The sequence below is a fragment of the Motacilla alba genome, chromosome 21, assembly GCF_015832195.1.
Source record: "Motacilla alba alba isolate MOTALB_02 chromosome 21, Motacilla_alba_V1.0_pri, whole genome shotgun sequence".
In the NCBI taxonomy this organism is placed as follows: Eukaryota; Metazoa; Chordata; class Aves; order Passeriformes; family Motacillidae; genus Motacilla; species Motacilla alba.
This window is the reverse complement of record NC_052036.1, coordinates 4,305,107-4,316,536: the sequence shown is the minus strand read 5'-3', so window position 1 is coordinate 4,316,536 and position 11,430 is coordinate 4,305,107. Positions and strand designations below refer to the sequence as shown.

Here is an 11,430-nt window from a genome sequence, read left to right as displayed (position 1 = left end):
CTGCCAAGGCGGAGGCGGCACCGCCCAGAGGGCGCCCCGGGGGCCGTTCCCCGCGGGCGGGCGCGGAGCAGCGGCGGCACCGCCTGCGCCCGGGCCCCCGCCGGGAAGCGCCGCGGCCCCCGCGCCCGGCGGAACCGGAAGCCGCCACACCGCCCTCACGGGCGCGCGCCCCCGCCCCTTTCAGGCCTCCCGTGACGAACGCGGCGCGCGGGGCGGGGCGGGGCCACCCGCGGCTCCGCCCCCCCTCCATAAGAGCGGCGGCCGGCGCGCGCCGCGGCAGTGACCGGCGCTGGGGCGGCGCATGCGTGAGGCGCCGGCGGCCGCGCGGAGCTGCGCGACACTGTCGGGGTGAGTGACGGCCCCGGCGGCTCCTCCCGCGCCCCTCGCGGCCATGGCGGCCCCGGGCCCGCCCGCCGCACCGGGGCTGCCCGCCCGCGCCTCGGCCCGGCCCGGCCCCGCTGCGCCGGGCCGCGCCGCTGGGGAGGGAAGCGGGGGCCGGCGGATGCGGCGGCACACGCGAGTGGGTCGGGCCGCGGCGCCGGAGTTGGCCGAGCCCGGGGCTCGGAGCCGCGGCGCGGCCCCCGCCGGCGGGCGTGAGGGCCGGAGGTAGGGGCCGGGAGGAGCCGGGAGCGCGTTCTGTGCTGCTGTGCTGAGGGGGCGGGGGGAGCAGGGCCGGAGCCGCTGCGGCTCCGCTCCCCCCGGGGCTGGCGGGGGATCCCGGGGCGACACCCGCCCCGCTCGCTGCGGCGGAGTCCCTCCAGGTGGGACGGGACCCGCCCGGGGTCAGCGGAGCCCGCAGCCGCATTCTTGAAAATCAACGTGGCGTGCCACGCGTTTTGTGCCTGACCCGAAACAGTATCGGGGCTCTCTCCCTCGTTCCGAGCTGCTCCTCTCGCTCCCGTGAGTAAACAAGAGACCGCACTGTGGGCTCCGGCTCTGCGCTTCGCACTCTAATTTAGGCTGGCTTAATTTAGAATAAACATTTCTTTGTGACTTAATACCTCATTACGCACTTATGCTCGATTTTCTGAAATAGCCGGTCTGTGGTGGTTAAATCTGGAGACGTCGCTGTATCCCTCAGCACTGACAGCAGAGCGAGCTGGCCGAGGGGGACTCGAGAGAGACTTCAGTGCTCTCCTGTCACTGCAGCGCTGACCAAGGGTCCTCTGCAGTATATTCTGAACTAGCAAAAACTGTGTTGTGCGTGATCCAAAGATAACAGTACCGCTTTACATATTAGCTGGATGGGAAAGGCTCTGGGGGCAAGGTGTCTTTGGTCGTTTTGGGAATACCTGAATCTTTGTTGTACTGGAATGGCAGGTGAATGATGCCTCTGCATCATAACAAATGCATTTGTGAATTGCACTTATTGTCTGTTAAACTGCTCAATTCGCCTGTATTATTCACTCAATTTACTTCATGCACAAGCTTATCTGTCTTTCCTTAGTAATCTCCCTATATGGGAAAATTTTCTGAATGTCTTTAAATAGAAACCTACCTGTTGAGTTGGTGGGCATATGTTCTTGGTGAAACTCTCTGTCTGTCATGCTCTGCAGTACAGGACTTATTTCAGAGAAAAACAGTTCCAGTTCCCTGTAGTAGAAAAGGGAATTAAAACTTATCACAGTGTGTCTAACACTATGGTTATGAGTCTGAGTCAGCTAGAAAGGAATTTTTATTTCCTGAATGTAAGCTGTCTATATTCACATTAAAATTTTCAGGAGGGTGAAGTACCATACCTTAAGCATGCATCTAAAATCTGACAAGCAGAGGCAAGGCAATTGTCTTGCTATTTAATTATTAGTTTTCTACTGGCAATTTAAAGGTTACTCCCATTTGCTGTGTAGGACTGTGAAATGGTAGCCCAAATTTTAACTGAACTTCAACTCCTTGATGAACTGTGGTTCTCTGAATATATTCCAAATAGCTGACTGTTACAATCTAAATACAAAGTTTGTCTGCTGTTCAGGTGATTGGTCTGTTGTATACCCATAGGATTGGTTTTATTTGCAAGCACCCATCATTTGACTGTTTGGTGATCATAGTCTTTAATTCTTTACCACAGAGTGGTCCACGTGTAGAAAAATATCTCGAAGTTAAGAATGTAATTCATTTATACAATAACTGTAAAGAATATAATTCCTATAAATGGAAATGTCTTCTGAGGCCTGTATCTGAGCATGCTTTGTCCTGTGACTCAGGAATACTGAATTCACTGGGGAGGTTTGGTGCACAGTAAGGAAGAACCAATTATTTATTAAGTGAATAGATTTAAACTAACTTTCTCATGAGGCTGTTTCTGGTAAGTGTTGGTCACTCAGCATTCATCTAGCTGCAAAGACAGAAGTACTTGAGGGATAAGAACTAGAGAAACAGAATTTTTAATATTTTTTTAAAGTATTTGGAGTTCCAGAAAGTATATTAACAGCACTTAGGTTTTTAAAATCCAATACTTGGAAGTCTGAAATACTTAAATATGAAAAGGGGTGGCTGTACCTCAGACACTTACGTTAAATAGAAAGTCAGAGGAGAAAAAGGAAATTACATCACATTGTCAAATAAGGAACAGCTAGCTGGAGTAGATGACTTGTAGTGCAAAAATGTGCCCCTCCTCCTGTGAATTGCTTCTGAGATTTGTTAAAGATAATGTGGTGGCAAGGTGAGCAAAAATAGGTTGTGGATTTAAGGTAGACACGTTTCTTCCCCTCCCAAAAGGGGTAAGTAGGTCTTATTTTTTCCTTCCTCTCTTCCCCATTTCTTACAAGAAGTATTATAAGCTCCTTGTCGAGAGTGCTGCCTTTATAAAACCTGCCAAAAGTTTGTACAGGCGTTCAGCAATCTGCACAGCAAGTTGCTGTACTCCATACCCATGAAGTGAAAGATTCTAGAGCATGCTTTGGTCTGCTGTGCACACCAGAAAGGTGCTCTTTGTTATGAACTTGACTTGCCTCAGATACTCACTTGTGTTGGGGCTGGGAGAACAGGAACAGAGCAATAAGATTCTGTGTGTGATCAGTGATAGGTCATGGGTTGAGCTAAATATATATGCATATGCTTCTCAAACAGAAGGTTACTGTTGTTATAACACAAGTATTTATTAATATGAGTCTGTAGGAAAATTGTATATTTGGGGTATTTGCTGTCGTTCAACTTACCACAAAAATCTGTCCACAGTTCTCACTGTGTAGATGTGCTCGTATTTATGGATACATTTGACTGGTTTTGGCTTACACATACACCTTCAGACTTCAACAGGAGGGCTATTTGGCTTTGTAAAAAAAATTTTAAAGATCAATCTCGTCCCCAGTACTTGCTGTTATCGATATTTGCTAATACAAGCAGACCTGGGTGATTCCAAGCACCTCCCCTGCACTGTTACCATGCCTTACAGGGAAGGGTGTCAGCAGCTCCCTAATGCACCAGCAAATCTTCCAATTGCCTTGGCTTGTAAATGCCCTGTAGAAATTACCAGCCATACTGTATTTCCTACTCCATTTCTCTTGAATAACACAAACTGTACCATCTTCAAAAGTGCTTCTATCTTCCTAAATGCCATAAACTGCATAAGTAGGTCAGACAAGCCGAGTAACTGAAAGCCCATTCTGTGCAAATGAGCAGCACACAAATGGGAGACCAGGAATGCTTCATTACTGTGCAGTGTCCATTTTCTTTAGCAAATACAGTTTGATGTCATCTATGGCTAAGTTTAGATCCTTAAACTTTTAAGGAGGCAGAAATGGGGCAGCAGTTAAGAGTGGAAACTGTTGATGTTTAAATCTTCATGGCTGACTTTTGTAATTTTTTTTAATACCTATTCCTATAATATAATATAAAGTACTCAGCTTTAGTAAGAGCAAGCTGTCTAAAATACAGACTTTATATTCAATTACTGTTCTCATGTCTCCCTCTTAAAATACTGTCTTGAAACAAGCTTATGCGTGTTCTAAAATGCAAGCACCATTTCTCTAGACTCCACTGGAAAAGTAACTAGGTGGTTTAGTGAAAGCACTGCCTCTCTTGATATCCTAGCTTAAGGCACAGAGGACAGTTTCATAACTCTGAAATGTCAAAGCACACAAATCACCTGTGAATTCGCAAAGAGCTCACTGATGAATGAAGCAAGCTTTATGGCTATATAAATTGTGCTTTATTTTTAAAAAATAAAGACTGAAACAAGTGAAAATTCCCTTTTCCTAGAGTATGTCAATATTTAAGTCTGTTTCAGATGTTGAGCTTAGCATTCCAGAGAGATTTCAGAGAGGTGATTGTGCAACTATCAGTCTTGAGAGCTGAGATTTAGACAGCATTCAGAAAGCTGACACAGTAATTACTAGTAGTGGTTTAGGCGTGGGATTTGGTGGAGGTTGGGCTTAACAAGCCCTGCAAGGGTTGTATGTTATCACAGCTAGCACATTACATGTGCTCTCAAACTACAGCAGTTGTTCCCCCCCCTCATATTTTATATCATAATCGATGTCTCATGGTCCTGTCAGATCTTGTACACACACTGAGGTGGAGTGCAATCATTTGCTGACTAATCAGTGTTCTATACCAGCCTTTTTTTAATTTGTGACTTGCATTTGACTTCAGAAATATTGAAATGGATAGCAGGCATTAGCCTTAAGCTCTCTTAATTAATTTTCTTTCTTTTGTAGATTTGTTGCTAATAGGATAGGATCCGTGAGGCACAAAAAAAAAAAATCACTGTTCAATACAGTGTGAGCTGCTAAGATGGATGTTTTATTTGGAAATTATGTTGTTATGAAGTAATTTTAGAATTGCTGCTATATGTGTACTGTATGCTTAAGGCATTAATGAATGCTGAAGTCATTTTGACAATTGGGTATCTCTGGTCTTTGCTCCCCTGAAGAGAGTGGTTCTGCTTGCACTTACAGGACTTTGTTGTTGCTTCCCAGGGCTCTGTGTTTTTATTTAATTTTGCTATGAAATATCTGCAGTTCCTGTTAGTGGGAAGGGTCCAACTGAACTGTGTTATGCAAAAATTTCCAGGGTTAAGCTAGCTTTATAAGGAGGTTTCTGAAGAGGATGGTCTTTACTAGAATCAGCAGGGCTGAATGAAGCAGGACTGTGCTGCAGTACACAGAACTGGTTTGGCCCTCATTCCCTGCTTTTAAAGTCTCCTGGCTAGGGTTATTCTGAAATGCCTGCCTAAAATATATTGAGTATCTGGCAGTGAGTAAAGCAATCCCACTTCTGTTGACACAGTCAGGATTGAGCATTACACTTCTGAAGAGAATGGGATGAGGTCTCACATCATAAACGTACAGAAGCTACTGTTTTCTGAAGATGATCAATACTGGCCCAATTCAAAATTGAAAGAGTGCAGCAGAGTTGTTCTTTCTCAAACAATTGTTTAGAAATTGCAAATAGTGATGCTGGATTGCAAACTAATCCTCAGGCACCTGCTTTACTGTCCCGAGTCCTGCTTACGAGTTTGCCCATCCCTCATGCTAGAGACAAGTATAATGGATCTTTGCTGCTAAAGGAAAAGGAAGATTACACATCTGCATAGAATGCCTGGTTTAGGGCAGATTTACCACGAGCATAAGCTACTACCTGTGGCTGTACCACATTTTCTTGCAGCACCACACTGTGAAGGGATTTTCTTGCCTTCTTTGCTGAGCCCTGATAGAGCCAGCCCTCAGTTGCTGGTTGACTTTTCTTTAGATGGCATTCTTTTGGTGCAGGGATATGGACAAACTCACATGAATATTGTATGTTCATAGTATTGATTCTTAAGAGAGATACAAATTAAACTGTTTTGAGTGGGGTTTGGTTTGGGAGGTTTTTCATATGTTTTTTTAAACAGACCATATTGCACTTGCTGAATGTAGGATATTTGTGTAGATGAAGCAGAAACCAATAGAACATCTTTTTTATAGTCTTGGACTTAATTTCCCCTGCCTTCAGAATGCTGACTAATTTTACATTTCCCCTTCCCCTCCCTGATGAATTTCCTAAACAAAGTCCTGTGAGTCAATTTGTTCTGTGGACTGATTACTTACTCAATATAAAGCAATTGCCAACATATTTTTTCTGCCATAAATGGGCCAGATAAAGCATTCTTCACACTTTGAAAATAGATTTGAATGCAGCACAGCAGTGTCAGCTGAGATTATTTCAAATCACTAGATACCCAAGTTGTTTGAAATAGCTAGAAGACTTGAGGCTGTTTTAAAGTATCTTAACGTTTAAGTTAATTAAAAATAGTTACTGTTTTATGAAAAAGAAGTTTTAGAATTCTAATTCAAGTAGTCAGTAATTCTGTTTATTAGAGCAAAGGCTGTGGAAGGTGATACTTACCAGCAGAGTAGGCTGTTATACATTGGTTACACTGGAAGCTTAAATCTTTAGCAGAAAGATAGAACTGAAGGCAGCTACTGGACAGTTAGATTGTTCTAGAAAACTGTTTAAAAACTTTTTTTGCATGAGTAACTAGTGGTTTATGATCAAGAACTGAAGTTGTGGGATACACAACTGCCATATATCAATACCTTAACATACTCTTCCTTTTTTCTATGTAGTGTAGTTCTTCAGGAGAACTTAACCTGTTTTGTACTTTAATTTTGCACTCGGACTCAAAACAAGAAGCTTGGTCAAGTTTTCCAGTTGGCAAGTATTAGGATAGGAGGCCTTTCTACAGAGCGATTTAATTCCTTGAATACTGAAATTTCAGATGACACATGGAACAACATCAGGTTTGCATTTCTAATATTTGCGTCTTCCCTCCTGAAGGGAATGAAAACTGCAGGAAACCTGCCAAGTCCTGAATATCAAGGGTTGTGAGACATCCTCAGAGAGCACTGCACGATGTCAACTGCAGGAGTTGCTGCTCAGGAGATGAGAGTCCCCTTAAAAACTGGATTTCTTCACACCAGTCAAGGCATGGGCAGTCTGAAAACCTGCTGGGGTACCCACAGTGGATTTGAAAAGTGAGTGAGGCTAAAATTTATCTCTTGCATCTTCAAGTCTACGAGATGAGTGTTATGAATACTTGTGCCAGTACGGACCTATGGTTCATTTACAGTGAAGCCTTTCTTTTCTTTTTTTTTTAGTGCTTTCTTCAATGTGGACCCTATAGCAGTGACTTATAATTTAAACCCATCAAGCGAGCAACATTTGCCATCCATCGGTGAGTACAGTGTGACACAGCCGCGGTAGGAAGTGGCAGGGATTTGTCTCTGAAAACCCTGCGGGCTCGCTGGTGTCAGCGCGCTGCCGGCTGGGCCGCGCTGCCCCCTGCTGCCAGCTCGGGAAAGAGACAAAACCACTTCAAATAACTCGATCGACTTCAACAAACACACACACACACACCTCCCATTGCCCTTGCACACAGGAGGCCTCTGAGTTGCCATGACACTTTCGATATTTGTTAAAAATATTACTTGTTGTAGTCTTATGCTGGGATCTTCGTAGCTCTCTTGCTTATGCTTGAGGTCTCTTGAACCACCTCTTAACTGGAGCACTGGTCTAAAACAGTAAGATAGTCTGCTACTATCTTAACTAATGCATAACTCCACAACCAGATGGGATCTGTAATACCTGCATTTCACTACTAATGCATAACTCCACGACCAGACATGATCTGTAATACCTGCATTTCACTACTAATGCATAACTCCACATGATACCTGCATTTTACTACCTGGAGACATTAAGCAGACATTACTTACTGTTGCATTAGAAGGAATTAAATATGCAGGGGCAGAGTCGTGTGCTGGAGTGTTACTTAGAAAAGTGTTCTCTAAGAGTTTCTCACCTTTTTAGGGCACTCTTCCAACCAGCCTTCCATGAATGACCATGTTGCTGGAAGTTGCATCCAAGTCCCATCTCAGAAATCCAGTCCACCTCCCGTAAGTCCCAAAAATGAACAGCCAGTTTCAAGGTACGACGAGCATCTCGTTCCTGGCTTTAGTAAACTGTCATTAACCATGGGCTGTGTTTCTGAAGAAACACCTCCTCACATGCCAATAAAAAATGGACCAATTCAATTTCTGTCTGCATCTTCTAATGATCGCAGCTGCAGGCCACTACCCCCTCTGCCTATATCTGAAGACTTTACTCCAGATGAGGTTGACAAAGAGGTAGAATTCCTGACTAGCTCAGATACTGACTTTTTGCTAGAAGATTATGAACTTCCTCCTTTCAAATCCAGTGCTCCAAGCCGTCGGAGCTTTAGGGGCTGTGGACAGATCAACTATGCGTATTTCGATGCTCCAGCAGGACCAAAACCAGAAGATGCCAACCCTACACAAAGCCTAAATGTGTACATATCCAGTATTTATCCTCCCACCCAGCAGCTGCATCGACGCCTGCGAAGGTCCCATTCCGGGCCAGCTGGATCTCTCAATAAACCCATCGTAAGACTAACTGGACACTTAAACAGGGCATCTCCAACTTCTGATGAAGATAAACCAGAGATTCCACCAAGGGTGCCCATACCCCCACGGGCTCTCAAGCCAGACTACAGGAGGTGGTCAGCAGAAGTGGCTTCCAGTGCGTACAGTGATGAAGACAGGCCTCCCAAAGTGCCTCCTCGAGAGCCTTTGTCACGCAGCAATTCCCGCACCCCCAGCCCCAAAAGCCTCCCATCATACCTCAATGGGGTCATGCCCCCCACCCAGAGCTTTGCACCTGATCCTAAATACGTCAGCAGCAAAGCTCTGCAAAGACAAAATAGTGAAGGATCTTCCAACAGGGTCCCTTGCATTCTTCCAATTATTGAAAATGGTAAGAAGGCCAGTTCAACGCACTACTATCTGCTACCGGAGAGACCTCCATATTTGGACAAGTATGAGAAATTCTTCAGAGAAGCAGAGGAGAGGAGCTCTAACACTGAGGTTCAGTCCTGGTCTGGTGACTGCACAGCCACCTCAGCCCCAATAAAACTGGACTCAAAGCCCAGAATGGACATAGGTGGTCCCCTGAAACGAAAACACCTGTCCTACGTGGTTTCCCCGTAGCTCCTGGGAGCACAGGCTCAGCTCAGTTGCTTGGGATGCAGCTGAACTTTATCATGTTACAAAGTTCTTACAGTTCACAGATAATGAAGTAGGAGCAGTTTGTCCTCTGAGAACTGAAAAGTGGATGGTAAAGTCCTCTTATGCTGCATATATTCAATATGTTTCTTAAGACTTTTCCTGTCTTGGTATGTAAGCTGAAAACCTACAAAGATTCCGCAGAAACGTGGAGGGATAGTAGTCCTGGTTGGCCAGTTGTATGCTACCTAGATGAACATGTTTGGTAGTCAACATTATTTTTAAAAAAATTCTAAAAGTTGATCTTTGCTTAAGAGTCACTTATAAAGCAGACAACAGACCAAGTAATGCAGTACAGTTTTTGTAATAGCTATTTTCCAAAATTTCTTTCACACAGTAATTCTACTGAGAACAGACTGTCCTCTTTTACTAGGATATGTCTGGTAAGAAGGTAAAAGCCAGATATGATACTCACTTCAAGACTTGGCAGGCATATTGGAAGTGCATTTTGAAAGATTAATCTATCTTACAAATTAATTTGATGCTAATAGACTTTTAAAGTGAGTTAGATTTCGTGAATTCAGTTGCTAGACACACTTGGCTCAATTTTGCAGTTTTTCCTAGAAGAGACTTGGACCAGCTATTGCTAAGCCTCTGCTGCTGCTCTTTTCCTGCTGGATCCTAGAAATGTGTGAATGTGTCCTGAGCAGCCACAGGGCTGCTATTAGGTAGGCAGTAACAACAATGTGCTCACCTAGAGTCAGAAATTACGACTGTATTAAATACAGAAACACAGCACAAGCTGGTCTTGTGTTCTGGGTTCTGTTCAGTATTTTAGGGGAGGAGGAGGAGGGTATGAGGAAAAAAACATGATTCCATTTATGAACAGTGTCAGTCCCATCTCTTGCTGCTTCAGATGCTGCTTCTTGCTGGTTTTCCTCACGGTGCCTCAGCCATTCACTGACGTTCACTGAGGTGCCACCTTGGCAGTTTCTTGTGCTCAGTTTGGTTACATTTATCCTCTCACAGATAAGCACAAGAGAAAGGGTGCTCATTAACAGGGGTGCAGAAGATGAATGTGTTCCTCCTAACAGAAGTAAACAAGGTGTTTACAGTTTAAACTGCTGAATGAGATGTTTGAGCTATTTTAAGCTTACTTTTTATTTGTTTTAGTACAAACTAAATGAAGGTGAAATACATGCTATAGAAATGCACTGATATTTCTGCATCGTGTACAGTATTGAATAAAAAATAATTCACTTTGTATTTTGAATATTGTCATGTCTTGAGTTTAATAAAGTTATAAAATACTTATTTATGATACATTTTGGTTTTTTGTTTTATTGAATAGTGCATGCAATTGCATTTTAGTTCTGCATTTACTGGAAAGTTCAGTCAGTAATGTTAAATGTGCAACAGATGTTGAATTCAGCTTGCATTTAATTCAAGATTTCTGCTGAAGTGTTCAATAACTCATATTGCACACCATTCATTTTAATTCCACCCTACTAACTGGTAGCATGGTATCTATAGTTTTGTGCTGACAATAAAACATCCTGTAAGACTAAGTTATCTGGCCTAACATTATTAATGATTTTGGTTTTTTCTGGACTCACCTATAGCACGTTAGCCACCATTGTACAGAAAGGAAAGGGCAGTAGTGTTCCTGTCTTCAGTTTCTCACCTGCTAAAAACCAGCATGATTAAGAGGGGAAAGAAATTGTAAATACTTATCACAAAGCAAGTGGATTTCAGCACAGTATGCAAGCCATGGGCGAGGTTCCTGAAGATAGAAAGCATCACACAACTTTGCTCCTCTGGCTGTGTATGCAGGCAAACACTTGCCTTGATCTGGCAGTGGGGATGTTTCTGGCAGTGGGCTTGTTTCAGAATAAAACAGGTACCAGCCCTGGAACTGTGCTGGATGTGGAAAATGTCAGATGCAGTTTTTCAGCAATGCCCAATCCCTTGGCTCTGACACCTTGCAGGGTTGCTGAGATTCATTTAGGAAGGTGTTGAACACCTACTGCTGTGCCATAGCCCTAAGAGCCCATGCAGATGACAGGCTTCAAAACATAAACAAGTTACCTAATCCTGTGCAAGGCTTTCAACTCGTGTTCAGCCTACTGAGAGCTCTGCTCTCCCTAGACCCCCTGGATTTTTATAAGATGAAAAGGTAAAATCTTTACTTAAAACTGCTTCTATTTAGGAGGAAGGCTGCAACTCTAGGACCCCAAAATAATGTAAACCCTCAGTTACAGCACCAGTGCTGCAGCAGACAGATTGACACTGCCAAGCTGCAGCTCTCCCTCACAGACTGTTAGTGCTGGCACAGACTCAGTAGGTGTCATTCCAGTAGAACTCCCTCTAAACCCAAGTAACTGCCCTACAAATCCCTCCTGGCCTTTGCCTCTGGGTCCCACTCCTTTCC

At 44.1% G+C, this 11,430-nt stretch overlaps 1 protein-coding gene across 2 annotated transcripts; it reads left to right on the top strand.

Moving 5' to 3' along the window:
- Positions 1 to 210: 210 nt before the first annotated feature.
- On the top strand, positions 211 to 10,324 carry ERRFI1 (ERBB receptor feedback inhibitor 1). 2 transcript variants are annotated; one of them, XM_038159753.1, is made up of 4 exons: positions 211 to 348; positions 6,757 to 6,953; positions 7,077 to 7,153; positions 7,789 to 10,324. In XM_038159753.1, the coding sequence occupies exons 2-4, from the start codon at positions 6,832 to 6,834 to the stop codon at positions 8,982 to 8,984; spliced, it is 1,395 nt and encodes a 464-aa protein (XP_038015681.1). In that variant the 5' UTR covers positions 211 to 348; positions 6,757 to 6,831; the 3' UTR covers positions 8,985 to 10,324. The 2 variants fall into 2 exon arrangements, with proteins under 2 accessions (XP_038015681.1, XP_038015682.1); XM_038159754.1 differs by lacking the exon at positions 211 to 348 and adding an exon at positions 383 to 900.
- Positions 10,325 to 11,430: the final 1,106 nt, after the last annotated feature.

What these genes read in the sequence shown, in the direction of transcription:
- ERRFI1 (XM_038159753.1), top strand. Translation starts at nt 6,832, where the DNA reads ATGTCAACTGCAGGAGTTGCTGCTCAGGAGATGAGAGTCCCCTTAAAA. An exon ending in ACCCACAGTGGATTTGAAAA is followed by an intron (nt 6,954 to 7,076) that starts GTGAGTGAGGCT and finishes TTTTTTTTTTAG; the next exon opens with TGCTTTCTTCAATGTGGACC. An exon ending in GCAACATTTGCCATCCATCG is followed by an intron (nt 7,154 to 7,788) that starts GTGAGTACAGTG and finishes TCACCTTTTTAG; the next exon opens with GGCACTCTTCCAACCAGCCT.